A 21,368-nucleotide genomic window follows, 5' to 3' on the forward strand; every position below is an offset into this window, starting at 1 on the left:
GTGTAGACTTAACCATTTGCATAGTGGTTTTATTTGACATACTGCAGGGCAGGCAAGTAAACAGTCTCCTGAGGAGGATGTCATTTCCTGCTGTACACAACCAGTGGTGGGAAAAGCTCAAATGTTTTACTTAAGTAAAAGTATCGATACTGCAATGTAGAAATGCTTGTTTTTTCAAATGTATAAAATGTATTACATTTTTTTGAAAATGGCAGATCTACAAGCTCACAATGCCTCACATCTCAACATATTGTGAGTGTAGATTGGCTATTTTCAAATGGCCTAAATGTATATAAGGCTGAAGTCAAGTGGTTAATGTGTGTTCTTTAATCAAAACCTACAAAGTAAACCATACTAATCGTTGTAGTGGAATAAAAGTACAATATTTGCCTCTGAGATTTGACTGGAGATGTAGTGGAGTAGAAGTAAAAGTACTGAAAATTGGAATTACTCCAGTAAAGTAAAAAGAATACCTAAAAATGGAACTTAAGTAAAGTACTTGAGTAAATGTACTTAGTTACTTAACACCACTGCAGCTTGTGTCACGCAGACAGTCACTATACATGCGTTGCTTATTCCAGCTCGACTTGAAGAGAAGGCGGAGTTGAAGTGACAAAAGCCTCCATTAAACGACACTGTGGACTCGGTACATTACTACACCTCACCTTTGAATAGACAAGAGGTGTACGTTACACTTTAGATTAATAGAATCAGAGCGGGGATAAACTTTAATAACTGTCCAGAAGAGAAGACCGAGAAGACGTTTGTTTAAGAAACTAAACAAACCTTCTGTTTCACGTGTGGCAGCTTGATCGGCCGAGGTAAGAAGGAACAGTCTGGAAGACACTTTCTTTTCCCTGCAAACTTTATTATTTGGATTAAATGAAGTGTAAAACGTGTGCGTACATAGTTAGATAATTGTAAATTGTTCTCTGCTCATGACATTGTGATTAATAGTGTACGTAATTAATTTCTGTCCGTTTATTTGCGTCCACATCATTGTCATCTCCTACAGGTGGTGCAAGTGCTCCTCTGATCATTTACGGTCTCTTTCCACGTATTTCCACTGTCTGGCTGCATTACTTGGTTGTAGTCAGTGGTGGTAAAAGTAGGCTACACATGTTTTTTTGTAAAAGTATCAATACTGCAATGTAGAAATACTCTGTTGCAAGTAAAAGCCCGGAATTCAACATTTACTTGAGTAAAAGTACAAAAGTATTGGTATCAAAATGTACTTAAAGTACCAAAAGTAGAAAGTACTACAAAGAAATTATATTGTTTTTAAAAAATCAAAGATTTGCACACATTTTCATGTTTTTTTTTTGATAGCGCGCTATGAGCTTGTATATCTGCTATTTTTGAATAGTCAATGTATAAAATACTGGTTAAAGTGGTTAAAATAAAAAATGTCTTAATGGGTTAAGAGTGTGTTAATAATATGTTTGTTACGTTCAGGAAAACGTGTTAAAGCAAGCAAACATTTTGCATATGGTGCAGAAGTTGGAGGTTATTTGAAGCTGATAAGCTGTTTTTAATATGAGTTACATTTTAATTTAAAATGTAACTCATTTTCTCATCCTAAGGCCACAACTAGGCTACAATTCTGAATCAAAATATCTCAGACCCTGTTTGTTCACACCAGGGCCTTTTCTTTCTTTCTTTCTTGCAAAGACTATGTTTTGGAGAGGTGTGAGTGAAAAGTACAATATATAGTTATTGTCATCACTTGCGATTCAGACATCCTTATCCATAGCAACTAAACATGTAAAAACGACAAGTTAAAATCTGAAAGGTCTTTGCAGCCTAATTGCCACAAACATTTGTCAGATACAGTAAGTGGCCATGTATTTGAGAGCTACAATGAGAACAAAGATATGCTATGACAGTTACCCAGGAGATCAAGTAAACAACACGGCTAATATCTAAACTACATAGTGAACAGCACAGTGGGAGCATCCTGTAAATTCTTTGAATTGAAATCCCCAATAGGAAGTATACAGGACACTCTGACAAGTTAGATGGATAGCCTACTGACAGTCACACTGGCTAACCCTCTGAGAATTAAATTCAGCTTTCAATTGTGGGATGATGGATTTACCCAGTATGCCATCCTGCCACTTCCTATTGTCAAGGGGATTTTTATTCAAAGAATTGACAGGGTGCTCCCACTGTGGAATACAAGAACGCTCGCCCCAAAACACACTCGCCCCAGGTCAAATCCGGCGACCTCGTAGCGGTCGCCACCAGGTATTCCTAAACGTAACCTCAGTAAAACTATGCCTAAACCTAACCTTATTCCTAACCTTAACCTCAGTAAAACAAAGAAGTGCCGGGGGGCGAGTGGTCCACGGAAGAAATGGGGGCGAGTGTGATTTGGGGTGAGCGTTCCGGTTAGCGTCCTGTATAGATACTGAGGTTTCATTTGAATTTGCTCCTCAGCCGAGTGAAAACCCAAAGTAATTGATGTCTTGTGAGAGAGAGTCTCTATCTTCCAGTAACCTAAACCATATATACTTCTTTGACCGGGGCCCACGGGTCTATACTTGGTGCATTCTTCACATTTTAACTTGTTTTTACACGTTAAGTCACTCTGGATAAGAATGTCTGAATGTCCTTTGTTTCCTCTACACCAAATCTCTTCTCCGACATGCCTAGAATAGGGACGTTAGGGTTCATGTGATAATTAAAAGTAGGTGAACAGATTAACATTTCTGGGAGTGTTTATCATAGCAATGTCTACGGTACAATACAGGTGGAAGACCTGTGTTGCATGTCAGTCCCCCTCTGCAATTAATGTGTCTCTCTACACACTATCCTCTCTATATAAAGCAACAATAGTCTATGTTAATTTAATGTCTCTTCTGTCCCATCAGGTGTTCTGCTGAACAATATGGGGCACTTCATCTTTTTGTGTCTGGGTGTGCTGGTGGTCTTAAGTGGCCACAAGGGGGTGCACTCTCTGGCTCCTAGTCCCAACTATGGTGAAAGAGGCTCCGATTTGGGCTTGCAAGTGTTCCAGCAGGTAGCCCGCTCAAAGCCCCAGGAAAATGTTGTGCTCTCACCCCATGGAGTGGCTTCTATCCTGGGTATGCTGCTACCAGGAGCCCATGGAGAAACTCGAAGGCAGGTGCTCACAGCTCTCCGCTATAAGAAGAATGGTAAGGACTTTTTTTAATATTGTTAATGCAAAAATTTGAACAAAGGTGAATACTGAGTTGTCATTCTTGGGAACATCCTGTTTTATGGACTTCAACTGGAAGTTCTCGAGCTTGGTAGCCTTGTAGTCTGAGTGTCCGATTGGGAGGTCGGGGGTTCAGTCCCCCGGCCAGGTCACAAAAGGCTACAAAATGGGACCCAATGTTTCCCTGGGGTGTACTTGTACATCATGGCTGGGGGATGCACTGTACTTGTACATCAAGCAACCTCACGCTACAGAAACAGGAGATGGGCAGGAGCCTATGGGCCACAAGGTTACTTACTTTTTTTTTACTGGGAGTTCATCTGGTAAAACAAGGTCTGTACACAAAATGTACAACTCAAAATTTATTTCAATGTAATGTAAATCAGCTCATTGTCATGGCTGCAGACCTGGCAAGTGTGCTGGTTGAATGTGTGAATTGTTTTAAGCCTCAACTAAACTCCACTGAGCGATGATTCCATTGTCCTTTCTTCCTGTTAGGCCCTTACAAAATGTTGAAGAAGCTCCACAAAACAGTGACGGCCAAGTCAAACCAGGACATTGTTACCATCGCTAACGCCATGTTTACCCAGGAGGGCTTCCCCATGGAGGAGGCCTTTGTAGCCACCAACAAAGCCAACTTCCAGTGTGAGAGCAGGAGCCTCGACTTCAGAGACACACAGGGGGCAGCAGATGAAATCAACACCTGGGTCAACAATAAAACCAAAGGTATGTCCTTTTTGTGCAGTTAGCGGTTGTTTTACCTTTCTTTTATGTCGTTTTGTACAGTAGAATAGTTTTGCAGTTTTGGACATACAAGGTTTCTGCCTGACAGCAACAATATCCTCTTGTTGCATGTTTGTTCAGGTCACATCCCCAGCCTCATCAAAGCAGACATGCTGGACCCTACACTGACCCGTCTGGTAGCGGTCAACTCCATCTACTTCAAAGGCCTTTGGAAGTCCCGCTTCCAGCCTGAGAACACCAAGATGAGGAACTTCAACGGAGGCAACGGGAACGTATTCAAAGTTTCCATGATGTCCCAGCTGTCTGTCTTCAACATTGGTGAGTGGCGATTAGATGGCTGCTAATCATTGGCCTCCAGTCGTATAACAATATGTGAAAAGAAAATAAGCTGCTGGTTTTGTCATTTGCTGCCTAGTTGTCAAGTAGTGCCATATTAATTTCTACGGTGTACTAGGGGGTTGCTAGATGGTGCTAGACAGTTGTTAGTAGTACTAGGTTTTAAACTGTTGTGGGATGGCAGGTGGAGTCCAAGTTTAAATTATATACCAGCCAGTCTTCTATTTTTAGAATAGCGGTAGTCAAGTCTCTCAGAGTAATACAGGGTCAGTGGGCATGGTTCTGGTGCTCACCCAAGGCTAGAGCTGGGCTTACACCATGTTAGGTTACTCGAGAGGCCTTTGTAGATCATGAGCCATTCACTACAGTATGTCATGAAGTTGCTTTTGGATATTCTGTGCCTTGATGCTTGGCTTAATGTCCTTGTACATATCAGAGGAAAGTGTTAAAAGATTATTATTATTTATTTTATGTAAAAGACGGCATCATCTTTTTCAAGGGACTAAGCCAAATATCTTTTGGCAAGTTTCTAATGTGCAAAAACAACATAACCCCCTCAGCTGTGGGTTCATATGGTTATGTCTTTTGAATATAATGGCCGTTGTGTATTGTTGGTTTTATGATTTTTATGTGGTACTTGGTTTTATGGGTTTTTATAGCCATTTAATAAACATGACTTTAGCACATTTGCCTGTACTCTGGCATTACTGTGGTTTGTTGTTCTTTGTTTGGCCAGACCTCTATAACCTCTAAGGCAGTATTTTGCAACTAAAACCCACAACAGAAGATTTTTTTTTAATTATTTCAAATGTCAAAGCAGTACTATTAAGCCCCTTTCCCACTGGACTGAAACCCCATGTACACCCACTAACATCTGGCTTTTGGCTTTAGTCGGAACGGTTACAATCTGCATTCATTCCCGGGACAGATGACTGTGCAGTAATAGCACGCACAGGTATTTGACTCCAGCTTCGATAGGCAGTGATGGAAGCATGACAACCAGTTAGACACGCTCGGAGCTATTGACATTCATATAATATTCAATATCCATTCAAAACCAACTTGCAGTTGATGTGACATTTGTCTGTGTGCTTAGAGATAACAACAAGAGCACGAAGAATGCGGATGTAAATATTGAATCCTAATAATGGGTGCTGATTGATGAAGCATGGAGCATGTGATCCAAAAATTATGTCAATTCTCTCTTTCAACAGGTGTTAGTCTCGTGTAGCCAGACAACTATCCCTTGGCACTATGCACTGCCGTTAATGTTCAGCGGCAGCCTTAATTGCTGAACATTATGCCGACTCCATTGATTGATTGATTGATTGAATACCAGTACTTTATTAGACAGAAATGTAAACAGCACGAGGTACAGTCAGACATTTAGGCTAAAAGGATAACACAGAAAAGTCCTGGGGACTTGTTTCCGTTGCGGCCCTATAAATTTGCGGCTGGAGTTTTTGGCTGCTGGGCGTGTAGTTGCGCTATCCGTGAAATTGCTATCGTGCCCACACGCATATGGGGAAGCGTTAATTTCTTGTGTCAATAAGTTGTGTTTTTATCAGCAGTTGCCAGTTAAGCTTGTTTGATCTGCGTTCGCTATAACCACACCAGACCATTCAGTTGAATTAATCCAGAACACAAGCAATTGCTGTAATTTGAAGTTCTCTATAACCAGCAAGGTGTGAATGATAATTCTGTGTATTAAATATAATTTTATTCCAAGGCAATCAGTGTCGGACTGCCTCTTCCATGGGCAGAGAAAGCGAGAGTGCACGATAGCACTGAACATAACGCATTGCGCAGCCTGCTCTTAAAGGCTATGGCATCTGGCACGCTGATTGGTTTTATTAATGTAATGCCCAAACCACACCTATGCATAATGTAAGGGGTAGTGCAGGTGTTTTAGGGGTGGCGCAAGAGAGTGTCACGACTGTGGGAACGGCCCTTGCGCAATGCTAAATCCCCAAATAGTGGGTAGCACGGCTGGGGCGCAAGATAGGGCCCTATACTGTATGTGCTAATCTTGGTGGACAATGAGCATTACTTACAAGAACACATAGTGACTATGTCTTCTCTCCTGATTAGCAAACTTGGTACAAACGCAAATTTGAATCGATAGACATGGAATCGCTGGCATAATGCAACGTTAAAGTCCAGCAGTGCTAATCTTAATTGGCCACCAAATGATAATTGCACCAAGCTTTATTCTTATCTTCACCGTGACCACTGGGACTCATAACCTTCAACATTGTGTTCTTCTCTCAGGACTGGCCAGTACTCCACAGGGGCTGAAATACAAAGTGATTGATCTGCCATATCACGGCAACACCATCAGTATGCTGATCGCCCTTCCCTCTGAAGAGGACACGCCCCTCTCTGATGTCATCCCACACATCAGTACGGCCACTGTGCAGAGCTGGACCAAGTTGATGCACCAGAGGAAAGTCCGGTTGCTCATTCCCAGGTAAGACAAACACACACACACCTACAGTATGGTTCATATAGTGGTTCAGGAGGGTGATCGGCTGTCTTGGAATGGGATGGTTCCTGGTTCGATCCCCTGCTCCTTGTGGCTACGCGTCAAAGTGTCCTTGTGCAAGACACTTACCCCTAACTGCTTCTAAGTGTGTGTGAATGTAATGGACATTGTAAAGAGCTTTGGAGAAAGCTACTGTATAAATGCACCATGATAGGTTCTGCTTCCTGTCAACAACAAAACTGTGGCAGTTTAGATTTGAGACGTGTGTGTGTGTGTGTGTGTGTGTGTGTGTGTGTGTGTGTGTGTGTGTGTGTGTGTGTGTGTGTGTGTGTGTGTGTGTGTGTGTGTGTGTGTGTGTGTGTGTGTGTGTGTGTGTGTGTGTGTGTGTGTGTGTGTGATTTCTTTTAGGTTTACAGCTGAGGCACAGGTGGACCTGGAAGCCCCCCTTGCGGCGTTAGGGATAACAGACATGTTCAGTGTGGCCAAAGCTGACTTCAGACACTTGAGTGAGTGACGGCATGAATAAAACCTCACATAACCCATCCGACCATTAGCTCCACTTGAGCATGACTTGAAAATATGAAAAGTATCACTGGTTGTTTACGGCAACGGAAGGCACAAATAGCTATGAATCACGTCTCGCTGTCCAGTGTGAAAAGCTGAATCACTCTGCTGTCCTTTTTTCCCCTTTCCTGCCTCCCCCACTATTGGAGTAAACACCTTAGAACCGATGAACACGCTTTTGTTTTGAAAGCACTTTAGCGACCCCTTGTGGAGAAATGTGTTGATGAGTGGAAGTTTACAGCATGGATGATGGATTCAAAATAAGGTATTTTCTCAGGTGCTGAGCCCGTGTTCGTATCCAAGGCTCTCCAGAAGGCTAAAATTGAGGTGAACGAGGATGGGACAAAAGCAGCCGCTGCCACTTGTGAGTATCTTCTGACCTCCACTTGGATATGGGCAATGTGTTTATGGGTTGTGGTGCTCAGTTGTATGTTATCAAGGTTTTCATATATTGATATTTTATGAATGTTTTGTTTGATCATTTTGTTATACATATTTTATGTCTGCTGTTGTGTAGTTTCCATAAATGTTGCAGCAATGTTTTTGTTTTTCTGCATAGCTGCCATTTTGCAGGCAAGGTCCTCTCCACCGTGGGTCATCGTGGACAGACCTTTCCTCTTCCTCATCCGACACAACCCAACAGGTAGCATACATTTCCTGTTCAATAATTATTACCAGGCCAGCATGAAGTAGCATCTTGGAATATTGGATTCTATATATTCAGATTGTTAGAACATACCATAAGGCGAAGGATGAATAACACCGTCTTGTCACAGGCACAAGCTTTGTCACTTAGAGCACATGATTGAAAAGACATTGAGGCCTTATGTGAGTGAATAAAGTATTCATCTGTTTTCCTCCTTGTTCTCCTTCAACACCAAATCTCTTCACCGAAACTAGCCAATATACAAGCTCCAAGCCAAATGTTTGCACCAGAATAGGGATGCTAGTGGTTAACCACTTTGACCCTGGCGTCTCTGTTTTGGGCTGTCAATATAGGCGAACAGCTTCCAAAAAAAAAGAAATCAGATCTAAAAGCTCACAACATGACACATTGCGAAGCATTGTGAGCTTGTATATGGACTGGTTTCACTATTCGCCATCTGATCAAGTGAACTTTTAATCACTTAAAGGAATAGTTCCCCCAGAAAATTACTAATTTTCTATCAATTACACACCCCATATGAAGCCTTGAATTCATGGAGATTTTTTAGTTTTTGTCGCATTCCTGAGCCAATAATTTGATGAACGTGTGTATTTCCGGTAGGAGACACAAAGAGTCTACTTTGTGTCTCCTACTACCGCATACATTAGCCGGTAGGAGACGGTAATCAAATTGTTGGCTTAGGAATGTGACTAAAACTTTTTTTTAAATCCATAAATTCAAGGCTTCATGCGGTATGCAATTGATCGAAAATAAGTCATTCTTTTTGTGTGAACTACTCCTTAAGTCCTATATACTTGTTTAAAAACTCAACCTTTTTAAAGTGTACCTTTCACTGTTGGTATAATGGGAGCAGTGTGGCATTCTTGTCAGCATACCATTTCAAGTTTATTGGCATTTCAGCCGGATGTTTATTTAAGGAAACTAAGTTTGATGGTTGCATTTGTTCTCTGTTCCAGGTACTATTCTGTTCATCGGTCAAATCAACCAGCCTTGAGACTACAGCAGCAACACACACACACACACACACACACACACACACACACACACACACACACACACACACACACACACACACACACACACACACACACACACACACACACACACACACACACACACACACACACAGTTGCCTGTAGCCTCATGTACAATGTGGACATTTCATTTGATATTTTAAGTATTGCTTTTTTGTTAGTCATTTTATTCTGTAATGCAACAGGTTGTATGTAACGTTTTGCAATGACTAAATTTCCAACGCTTTTAAATGAATCTTTTGTATACTATTTCAATTTTGTTGCATTTTTTTATAAGACCATGAATGTCAAATATTTGTATTATCTGAACTCTGGAGTTTGTTTATTTATCGTGTTACTTTTTCAATTTTGGATGTAGTCCATTTTGGAAGTCATTTCATCTGCCCACCATCTAAATTATGTCAGTTTAAACTGCCTGGTGATGAGTGTCTGTCAACAATGTAGCTTCTTTGAAATGAATGTTCTCTCATTTAGGAAGAGTTCTGTTATGTTGTCAAACTTTACTTTGTTAATATTCAATAAAGTGAACACCCATAACAATGTCCATTTCTTGTGTTTTGAGTTATCTGTTTTGTAAAGAAATTCAGCCTACAATGCCTTCAATATTCTATGTAATTTATGTCTGTCAGTGACAGACATAAATTACATAGAATTGACTGTCACTTATTCTAGCCATAAATGTTCACCTAATTCTGAATTTTAAAATAACTGATGGTTTCTCATTCTGCCATATTTCAGGATTTTCACCTAACTAATTTATGAGTTCAGATTCAGAAATGTTCATTTTGTGTGTGTGAGATGTAGTGGAGTAAAGGTATACAACATTGGAAATACTCCAGTAAACTAAAAGTACCTCAAACTTGTAGCTACTTAAGTAAATTTACTTAGTTACTTTCCACCAAAGACTAATACTCAGTTAATGTTCATTTATGGATCGGATTCTAATTCTGACGTTCAGAATGTAGTGTGGCGCTCACCTCCTGAAAATACGGTAATCGTCCTGACAGAAGAGCTTACGGTCAGCTGACCCTGCTTGCCTTACGAGCAGCGTTGCCATGTCCGCTTATTCTAAGCGATTATGGGCTTGTCTTTCTGTGAAATTGCTTGTAAATATTGGTGGTTGCGGGTTTTTTTGGGTCTTATTTCTAAACTATAGTTGTTTATTAAGGCTTGCTTTCAAAAGCTTTCAACCAATTAAACCAGTGGTTCTCAAATATTTTCATGAAAATGATTTGTACCCCAGGGTAGCTCCAATCGGAACCTCTCCCTCCTGCTGTATAGCTCCGAGATGAGGTTCCACGTTTGTCGGTGCCGTTTTAGCACGACATTTTCGAATATTTTCCATTTTACATGTTTCTTACCCCTTTCTGTACACTGCATCCAAAAAGTAAAGGTTTTCTGAAATGCTCTCAGATGTTTTAACTTCTAGCGCGCAATAAAATATATCCAACGAGTTGAAAAAGGCGTTTAAATAGCTTCTCTCCTAAATGTTTTAAGACATACCCGGAAGTTGCGCCCGCAGAGGCGACATTACTGACTCCCCTACTGGTCAAATGTTGAATTGTATCTTGTAATGCATAATATTATGGAACCGGCTGAGGAGAGAAGCTATTTAAACGCTTTTTTCAACTCGTTGGATATATTTTATTGTGCCCTAGAAGTTAAAACATCTGAGAGCATTTCAGAAAACCTTTACTTTTTGGATACGATGTGCAGAAAGGGGTAAGAAACATGTAAAGTGGAAAATATTCGAAAATGTCCTGCTCAAACGGCACCGGGCCACGTAGGACCTCATCTTGGAGCTACATAGCGGAGGGAGAGGTTCTAAATGGGGCTCTGAATGGGGCTAAACCCCAGGGGAGCATTTGTGTTGTTAGAATGTTTTTTAAAAATACACATTTTATTGCAAGAGTTTTTGAAAATGGCAGTTGCGACGCGTTGTGAACTTGTAGATCGGCTATTTTCAAATAGCCGACGCATAATACGTTTAAATGCTCATAGTTGCTTCTTTTGGGCTTGTTTTCCTAGACCTGTTTGCTTGTTTCTCTCGCAAAACCTGGCAACGCTGGGAGAAAACAACAGCTGAAAAAGAACAACATTGCTAGTATATACTGATCGCCATGGCAGCGGAGATCCACTCGAGGCCACAGACCTCCAGACCGGTCCTTCTCAACAAGATCGAGGGACACTCCGACACCGTCACCGCGGCCGTGTTGATACCAAAGGAAGATGGAGTGATAACGGTCAGCGAGGACCGGTAAGTTTGTATTAAAGCTAATGTCAGTGGTGATACTGGGTATAGCTCTAAACCAGTGTTGCCGTGTCTGCTTATTATAAGCGACTTTGATCTTGTTTTTCTGGTAAGTTGCTTGTAAATATTGGTGGTTGCCGGGTTTTTTGGGCTTGTTTCTAAAGTGTAGTTGTTGCTTATTGGGGCACATTTCCTAAATGTTGTTTAAACCAGTGTTTCTTCAACATCTTCATGTCAAGGACCCTTTTTAATATGTATTTGTCCTCAGACCCCCCCCCCCCCCCCCCCCTCCCATCTGAAAACATTTTATGCCAGGGACCCCCATACAAGATCTGTGTTGTTAAAATGTTGTTTTCCCCCCCAATTTTCTTCAAGATTAAAAATAAATAAATAGCCAGTGTGTATATTTTAAAGGTTGACGGGTTCGCTTCTTTTGGGCTTGTTTTCATAGACCTGGTTGCTTGTTTCTCTCACAACATCTGGCAACATTGTTCTAAACAGCAGCTAGCCAGGCTCAGTCTATTTCTTGGGTTTAAAACTCAAACACTGGCTTACGAACAACTTGCTTGACAAATAAATCAAGTGTTCTCATTCTTCAGATGTCTAATTCTTATAAGCTGTGGTTTGTGAACAAATGACAGGGATATATTATAAACTATGGACTGTCAAAGTTCATCCGTCTAGTGGGCGCCTCCCTTTAAATAGCCAGACCCAACGCGAGACTGGGAACCCTAAGCAACCAGTGGGGTGCAAATAATGAATGATCAATTCAATTGGACCAGTAGTTATTTGGAACTACTGTGTGCATGCTTCGTTTTGGGGTTTGCTGTTCAGTCACATCATGGTGATACATTATAACATTGATATTATAGGGACATCTGGGCACCTCGATGTAAAATTGGCTATTTTGTCCAAAATGTTAAAAAACAGTATATATGAAAAATGGTCTTAAGTGATGCAAAGTATACATGATGTGAACATGCACGGTACATTATTATCAGACTTAATTTTATCCTTCAATTTCTTGTTTATGCCCGAAAATGACTGGATATTAAGGGTTTGTAGCAATTGTAGAAATATTAGACCTTAATTGTCGAATGTTTAAGCATGTTCTAATCATGTATACTTTACTTTTTTTTTTTTACATTTTGGACATTACATTTTGGAAAAAATAGACAATCTTACATCGAGGTGCCCAGATGTCCCTAGTGCCCACCTATCCTGTTATCAAATGAATGATCAATTCTTTTTGGACCAGTAGTTATTTGGGACCATTGTGTGTGCATGCTTCGTTTTGGGGTTTGCTGTTCAGTCACATCATGATGATCAATTATAAAATGATGTCTCCTTAATGGATGACATTTCTCAGTGTTGGTGCTGCAAGCTGCAGGGGTCCCAGCTGTGAAAGAGTTGAGGGTCAATACATTGGTTTATAGTGCTTCCTTGTTGGTTGATAGGTTATTGTTTCTATTTTTTAGAAGCAATGTTCAGATTCTTGACTTAATAGAAGGGCGACTGAATAATATGATTTCAATATTTCATTCTGAGCGCCAATTTACCTTTGATCTAATTCTAAGTAGAGAGAAGTGGTGAAAATGTGGAACATTCTGACTTTCAGGTCCCATGAGACACGACCGCTTCTAATTTTGAAATGCTGTTCTGTCATGATAGCCAATGCCATAGATGGAAAACTATGACGTGAACACTGGAACATTTGTTCATGAACTACTGTACCACTTGACCATTGACTGTGCTTTATATTAGTTTTAGAAGACATATTTGGGAAAAGGGAGCTTACCTGAAAGTTGTCAGTCAAATGAGGGCCGTGGCAGTGCTGCTGAACTCAAATCTTGTTTTATTTCTGTAAATATTAACACATTTATTACACTTAAAGACTGATGCATGAGGTAATCCTTAGTTTCAACATAGACTGAGTAGTGTCTCGCTCTAGCCTTGATACAAGACTGTAATATATTATATGACAGTCTTTATCCAAGACTAGTCTCGCTCTTGATCTGCTATCTTTGACCATTAGACCTCTCAGTCGGCTAGTCGACTAATTTGTTGCTGGGCTCTAGGCGGCTATCGAGCTTGAGGACACTATTCAAAGTAATAGAGCGACAGAAAAGAACAGGGTGGGCCACATCCATTGAGTTCAATGGAGAAGTGGCGCCAAGTTCTTTTCGGTTCCTCAAGCTATGTAGGTCTTGTTAGGCATTTGTTAGAGGCACATTTCTTTTCCATAATGTCATTATTCTGCACATTGCTGTAGTTAATAAATCTTCCCGACACCTTATCCTTATGCACAATTTCCAGATCACAGTCAGTGATCAATGTATCAATGACCGAGCAGTCAACAGATTGTAGTAGATTGTATTGATTGCCTTGGCATAACCAAAACAGTAACTGTGTTCACGGTAGTGAGAGAGTGCAGCAGCTAGACCAAAAAATCAAACTCCATTAATCCATTGTATATAAAAACGCAATCACTAGAAAAAAATCTGTAGAGTGAGTGAGGAGACAACTGAATGTACTGTCTCGTGTACACACATGCACACTACCGACACAAAACAGGCAACCTGCTCCTGCCAGCAGTCAGCATGGAATAATGCTAGAAGGAATCAACACACTACTTTCTCCAGGTTTCAGCTGGGGGAGGCTTGCCATTGTATTCAGGCTGATTAGCCAACTTTCATATGGAAACATTCATTGGCTTGCAGGCTTTTGTCATTTGTTTTGTGCTTTTTTTCAACAGCCACCAGTGTTAGGTTGGCGCATCCATCCCTACTATCCATTATCCACACCAGCCCACTACCATGCTATGCGATGCATTGTCCCCAAATCCCCCAAATAGTCTAAATAGTCAACTATCAGTCAAAAGTGATGCTTTCAGTCAACTGAGGACATTTAAATTCGGAGACAGCTATATTCCCTAACATTACTGTACCATTGATTGATTGAATACTTTATGAACAGTTTGCAAAGACAATCACAGGGAATTACAGTTCAATACAAGGTCATATTCCATATTCTCCATAATTTCGAGCTGGCCTTTTCCGTTTTCCCCGTCATAAAAGAGCGTTTGATGGGTTTGACTGACACTTTGGCTATTCTTTTCAGAACTATCCGAGTATGGCTGAAGCGAGACAGTGGCCAATACTGGCCCAGCATCTACCATACAGTATCATGTAAGTAGCATGCCTAAAGAAAGTGTGTCCATATTGCATGATGCATATGCATGTGATTGCTGTCCTACCAGTTCATAATTTTCTCTGATCCACAAGGACTGTATATTGCCAGACATGACCGTCTGGTTGATCTGGTCTCAGATAACATCAGAGAAGTACAGGAAAGGACAACACAAATGTACACAGTACTGTAAGACTAGACTGGTTTGATCACAAGATGACACAGATGTCAATTCATTGCAGGATATTATTCCAAATATCCCAGATATTGTGTTCAGTAAAGGAGTAGTTCCAAGCCAATAATTTGATTACCGGCGGAAAGATGCTAATGTATCCGAGACTCTTTGAGTCTCCTACCGGAGAGACCGGCGGTCATCAAATTATTGGCTTAGGAATGCGACAAAAAACAAAACAACAAATTCTTCATGGGGTGTGTAATTGATAGAAAATAAGTCATTTTCTTTGTGAACTACTCTTTAAATGAAATTATAAGAACTGTTTCTATTTTTGAAATAGGCTGCCCATTTGATTTGTATATGGATGTACATTTGTTTAATAGCCACACTTATGAAATATCAGCCTTTGGTAAAATGTATCATGGCCTTTAGGATATAACTGTCAACTTATTGTCTTTGTGTTTGGGAGCCACGTTGTCAAACTTGTGGTCTGCAATTGGAAGAATTGGAAAAGACAAATACAAAAATGTTGGCTAAATATTGTTCTATCTCAGCTATCATAGCATAGGCCATGTTTCATATATCCTTGAGTAATAAAAAAAAAATCTGTCACTTTTCTGTATGTAGTCATCAATGTGTTATCTGTTTCCTATGTGTGTTAATAATCGTGTGCATCACGTTGTATCTGGTTTGACCATAATGTAATGCAACCTTCTGATCAGTGTTTGGATCTATTATGTATGCACATTTTGAGCAGATCCAAATAAAAATAATTGATATGTGTGTGCTTAGTATTTGCCTAATTACAATTGCTATGTGCTTCAACCAAGCTTATGATTTAATCCATGATCTATTGGTACTTTATCATTTTATGGAGAAGTCCATAAAAAGTCTTCTCCCATAGAGGGTCAACCCTTAAGGAGCGTTTATTTAATGTGATTCATTCGCATCATCTTAAAATGCGTTTGTGTCATCCACACAGAATGCTAATATTACGCAGAGATAAAGCGACGTAATTTATTTTTTAAACTAGGTCGATTTTCGGATCGTTTATTCGTCACACTCCCGGTGTGTAAGAACCTTTACCGTAGTTGCTTTTCCTTGTCTTGGGTCACTGCTCAATTGTTTATATTTGTCTGGCTTGTATGAATGTACAGAAGGAAAAAAACTAAGGGCCGTTGTGCTTGGATAGCCTTGTACAGCCAAACAGAATAAACTACATCTAAACTAATGGCATGGCATCTTATCTATGTTTATCCGTCTCTCCCTTCTCGCAACACATTTATTTTAAACTTTGCATCTCCCTCCTTAGCGCCATGCTCCTGTATGTCCTACCACCATGACAGCAGGCGCATTTTCATCGGCCAGGACAATGGAGCTATTGTGGTGAGTGAAGCTGAGCCGTACAGATGATGATATTGACACCCGGGGTCAACTCCAGTGGTGTTTCACAAATGGCCCAGTTTAAAAACGACTACCAATTTTGGTTTTGAAACATTTTCTAAACGACACCCTCCTCTGGGCTTCTAGGAGTTTCTCATCTCTGAAGATTTCAACAAGATGAGTCATGTCAAGACGTACCCAGGTGAGATCTCAACAGGGGGGTTTCCCCACCCCCACTTTACTCTCAGGCCTTCTTATAGGTGTGTGTGTGTGTGTGTGTGTGTGTGTGTGTGTTCCTGGAAAACAGACACACAATGTATCCGTTTCCTTGTCTCTGTTGCTACTGCCACACGCGCGTGCATGCGCGCACACAGAGCAACAATGGCGCTGGGAAACAATTGCGTTAAATCAAATTACATCTTGATTACACATCCCATCACGCTGGCATTAATGGTTGATTACAATGACACTTTCCCTTCTAAGGCTACACAACACAATCCCTCTAACCAAACCAACAGTCACTCAGCCTATCCGGCTCCCGTCAGTGGAAAAAGAATCATGGCTGTGGGGAAACTGGAGACCCTGCTGCTTTTTAGAGGCAGAAACCAGATGTCGCTGTTGGAGCGCTCCATCTGGTTTCCACCAGCGCTCTCTTAGCAAGGAAAGGAGAGAAGAAAGGCAAATCCACAAGGACTCTGTCAGCAGATCAGAATGCTCTCAGTTGGATTAGGAAAATTAGTTTTAAATCATGCTTATCACTGCCCGCCGGCAGGGAACCGTCATTTGATGTGATTATATGTATCCAATGGGTCTGGATGCCTAAATTGAATGTGCAACTTGTTTGTGTCTGTGTTAATGTGTGCGTTACAGCCCATCAAAACCGCGTGTCGGACATGGTGTTCACTCTGGAGAGTGAGTGGGTGGTGAGCACGGGCCACGATAAGAGTGTGAGTTGGATGTGCACACAGAGTGGCAGCATGTTGGGACGGCACTACTTCACCGCCTGGGCCTCCTGCCTACAGTATCCTTCTGTGTGTGTGTGTGTGTGTGTGTGTGTGTGTGTGTGTGTGTGTGTGTGTGTGTGCGCGTGTGCATGCACAGCAAAACCTTTTGTGTTTATTTAACTTGGTGTACATTACAAATCTATCCCGATAAACCCTCAAGGGTCCATTTGGTTAAATTTGTACAGTGCCCGAGTTACAAATGGTTAAAGTAACACTGAGGATTTTACTGTTTGTGCGGATACAAGAAGAGTGGGCACCTAAATATGGTGGGCACCTCAAATGTTAAATTCATTTTTTTGCCCCAAATGTTAACAAAAATAAAGAATTTGGAAAATGATCTGAAGTGAAGTATACATGATTTGAATATTGACTGTTACGGCTCAATATTTCTATAATTGCTACAAAACGCTAGCAGGTCATGATGGGCATGAACCAGAAGTGGAAGGGTACATTTAGGTCTGATAATGCTGCACCGTGCATGTTCAAATCATTCATACTTTACATTTACCGTGAGCACAGTATAAATAGCTTATCTCCACATACCATAATAACTCTTCCTTTCCTCTCATTGAATTGATGTCTGCTTGTGCCGAGTCTGACGTGTGTTCCCGTGCAGGTGTGTGTCACTCGGTCAACGTTATGACAAAGAGCTTTTTTAAAAAAAAACACTTTATTTTTTATTTTTCCATATGTTGCATATAAAATACAAGCACATTGCATTATGTACGACGTCTTATTTCCCCAATCCCCCACCATCCCACCAAGGTCATAACAAGCCAAACGACAAGACAAAAAATGAATAAATAATAATAATAATCACTTGACAGTAATGAAAAAGACACAAGACAGACAAACAAACGGACAGACAAACCAAACTGTTAACTTTTTGTCAGAATATGTTGTTCCTTTCAGGTCAAGTTAGGGACAGTTGCACTATTGAGAGCGATGAATAGAAATAAAAATGAGAAAATACATATTTTGCATCCAACCATCTATATACTGTAGGCCTCCAGCCAGAGGCCGTCCGAGTCAGATTTGTTGAGTGTTGTCAATTATATAAGGGAGTGTGTATTCAAGTGACAAAGAGCTTTTAATCTTTGAGCCTTGACTCCATGCCCAGATACGACCATGAGACACAGCATGCCTTTGTAGGGGACTACTCAGGACAGATCACCCTGCTGAAACTAGAGAGACAAACCTACTCCACAATCACTACACTGAAGGGCCATGAAGGTAATGACAACTCTGTTCTGTTCCTAGAGAGAACACATTCCCTGCCATTGACGGAGATCTCCGTCATTTCAAATCCACCCGTTCACCGCCATTGACGGAGATCTGTCATTTAAAATATCTCTATATATTTTTTTTTTTTTTTGAAAAAAAATCACACCTAACTGGGAGACAACGTGATCCAAAGATTTACTGCTCCATTCACTTCCTGGTTAAAGTATTCTGTATCTCGGCTCCTGTGTTTTACTATGTATTTTGGGCGAGACAGGCTATTTTCAACGGCGTATAACAAGCGAACGGGAGGTTGTGATGACATTTCTTTTTTTCACAGAAGCACAGTGAAACCCTCCGTGATTAGCAACCATCAGGGGATCGATCATACCGGAGATAAATATTATGTGACTACTTGAAAAGGTTAGAAAAATAAAAAAAACGCTGGCAGTGGGTGCACCCAGCCAGAAATAAGTCTGGCAGTGAATGTGTCTCACCGAATTAATCTTGCTCACGTCGGTTAATCGAGAAGCAGAGTTATCTGATATTATTTATTTGATATCAACGAATCCACATGAAAAAATTATAATACTTTCAGAAGACCTTGTCAGAGATCTATGAGGTCAGTGTAAAAGCATATAAAATAAATGTTCATTAATCGCATTTGAGGCAAAAGTTTGAGTAATAATCGTGATATTGATTTGAAGCCGTATCGCCCAGGCCTATACAATATAACGGGCACGTAATGCATGCACACACGACCTCACGGAGCACAGATGCATCATGGGAGTTGTGCGCACATGATTAGACCCGTCACACAAATGCACAGATCAGTATGCTGAGCATAAAGCCAGATAAGCAGACATGACTGCACCATTATGATCGATGACCCAGATTCCTCCCCGGAACTTCATTATGTGAGCAAAGGAAAGACGCACTGGAGAATGCTTGATATGAACAAGCTGTAGCTAAATATGGCTTCTGCACTAGGGTTGAAATTAATTTGAATCATCAATTAATCTAGCGGGAACAATTGTTTTGGGTCACATTTTTTATTGTTACAATCATACCAGTAAGACTCCCTAATCGGGAGATAAGCGACCGTAGGTCACATGTATACAGAAGAGGGCTGTAACGGCGATTGGTTCCTAGTTGTGTGGGCAATGTATAGTTTTGTTTGGTGGTCTAAGAAATGTGGTGGCAGGCATGTTGATGACATGAGTGTACACATACTGTGTAGTGTGTAGCAATTTGCGTGTTTTTAGGGGCAAAACTGTAGGAGTAGTGGGCAAAAATGTGTTGTGAAAAGCGGCCTGAAGGTGGCGCTAGAAGAGGGCCATGTGAGAAATTAGGGGTGGGGTGTCCGCGTTGCCTTGGCGGACGAATAGGTACCGGCCGCGGCTCTCCCGGACGCTCCTAGCCCGAGTTACGGCATTTTATGTGAGCTGCAGTGGCAGGGGGTCCTCCACTGGGGGCGCCACCACTTTTGCATCCGTTCTGGAGCACCAGGAGTGGGTGGTCCCCGGGAATGCCCCGTGAGCAGCCCCGTTGGGGTGGTCATTTGGTAATTTGTCCACATGTGCTCATTTTTTACACTTGGGGGTCCCCGAGGCAGCTGGGGATCCCTGGAGCTCCGGGGGTCCTTGGAGGGTGTAGTTTGGCAGGTAAGGAGTGTGTGTGCAAAATCTGGCATGGATCGGGGCAACGGGTGCGGAGATATGAGCAGGGCAAAAGTGTGACGGGACGTGTGTGACGGAGTGACGGGACGTGTGTGACGGAGGGACGGGGTGACGGACGGACACCTGGAGCAGGTTTCTATAGTAAATGCGACCTACGGTCGCAATAATCAGTTTAGTGATGTATCATGTCAAATAAAATTCGAATATTTCATATTTACAACCAAAGTTTGTTCCGATAACTTCTTGTGATGAGCATTTGCCATCCATTTGATACTTTATTACCTTACTTTACTGTCATTTGATGGTCTTAATTAATGGCATAGATTAATCAATTATGATAATAGTTGGTTGCAGGCAGCCCTGTTATGCACACGCATTACCATGGGGAAGCAGTGATGGTAAATGGACTACACCCATTTGCCAAGTAAGTAGAAGTTAGTGAGACTGAAATGCATAATCTAAGTGAAAAATGTCACATATATGAAATGCAGCATTTCATATATGTGACATTTGTCACTTAGATTATGCATTTCAGTCTCTCACTAACTTCTACTTACTTGGCAAATGGGTGTTTAATTGCGACCGTAGGTCGCATTTACTATAGAAACCTGCTCCAGGTGTCCGTCCGTCCCTCCGTCACACACGTCCCGTCACACCCGTCCCTCCGTCACACACGTCCCGTCACACTTTTGCCCTGCTCATATCTCCGCACCCGTTGCCCCGATCCATGCCAGATTTTGCACACACACTCCTTACCTGCCAAACTACACCCTCCAAGGACCCCCGGAGCTCCAGGGACCCCCAGCTGCCTCGGGGACCCCCAAGTGTAAAAAATGAGCACATGTGGACAAATTACCAAATGACCACCCCAACGGGGCTGCTCACGGGGCATTCCCGGGGACCACCCACTCCTGGCGCTCCAGAACGGATGCAAAAGTGGTGGCGCCCCCAGTGGAGGACCCCCTGCCACTGCAGCTCACATAAAATGCCGTAACTCGGGCTAGGAGCGTCCGGGAGAGCCGCGGCCGGTACCTATTCGTCCGCCAAGGCAACGCGGACACCCCACCCCTAATTTCTCACATGGCCCTCTTCTAGCGCCACCTTCAGGCCGCTTTTCACAACACATTTTTGCCCACTACTCCTACAGTTTGGCCCCTAAAAACACGCAAATTGCTACACACTACACAGTATGTGTACACTCATGTCATCAACATGCCTGCCACCACATTTCTTAGACCACCAAACAAAACTATACATTGCCCACACAACTAGGAACCAATCGCCGTTACAGCCCTCTTCTGTATACATGTGACCTACGGTCGCTTATCTCCCGATTAGGGAGTCTTACTGGTTAGGATCAACACACATTTGCTTTGTAATTATGTTTCACAAAAGGATCATTGTGTTAACTGCGAGCAAGACATATGAATTTCAAAGACACATGGACATGGTCCG

At 41.6% G+C, this 21,368-nt stretch overlaps 2 protein-coding genes across 3 annotated transcripts in view; both read left to right on the top strand.

Moving 5' to 3' along the window:
• The first annotated feature begins 574 nt into the window (after positions 1-574).
• Positions 575-9,557, top strand: serpine2 (serpin peptidase inhibitor, clade E (nexin, plasminogen activator inhibitor type 1), member 2). The gene is made up of 9 exons (XM_084064907.1): positions 575-821; positions 2,874-3,158; positions 3,680-3,907; positions 4,046-4,243; positions 6,533-6,731; positions 7,155-7,252; positions 7,588-7,674; positions 7,870-7,953; positions 8,934-9,557. Exons 2-9 carry the CDS (start codon positions 2,891-2,893, stop codon positions 8,969-8,971), a joined length of 1,200 nt encoding a protein of 399 aa, XP_083921033.1. The 5' UTR covers positions 575-821; positions 2,874-2,890; the 3' UTR covers positions 8,972-9,557.
• A 1,534-nt stretch (positions 9,558-11,091) lies between these two features.
• Positions 11,092-21,368, top strand: part of wdfy1 (WD repeat and FYVE domain containing 1) — a 44,688-nt gene continuing 34,411 nt past the window's right edge. For both annotated transcript variants that reach the window (XM_084065120.1, XM_084065118.1), the window contains exons 1-6: positions 11,092-11,268; positions 14,383-14,450; positions 15,939-16,012; positions 16,157-16,211; positions 16,880-17,030; positions 18,134-18,246. In XM_084065120.1, the coding sequence (XP_083921246.1) occupies positions 11,132-11,268; positions 14,383-14,450; positions 15,939-16,012; positions 16,157-16,211; positions 16,880-17,030; positions 18,134-18,246 (598 nt within the window). In that variant the 5' untranslated portion in view covers positions 11,092-11,131. The remainder of the gene's footprint in view (positions 11,269-14,382; positions 14,451-15,938; positions 16,013-16,156; positions 16,212-16,879; positions 17,031-18,133; positions 18,247-21,368) is intronic.

This window comes from Gymnoscopelus microlampas (assembly GCF_963454915.1).
Source record: "Gymnoscopelus microlampas genome assembly, chromosome: 8".
NCBI lineage: Eukaryota > Metazoa > Chordata > Actinopteri > Myctophiformes > Myctophidae > Gymnoscopelus > Gymnoscopelus microlampas.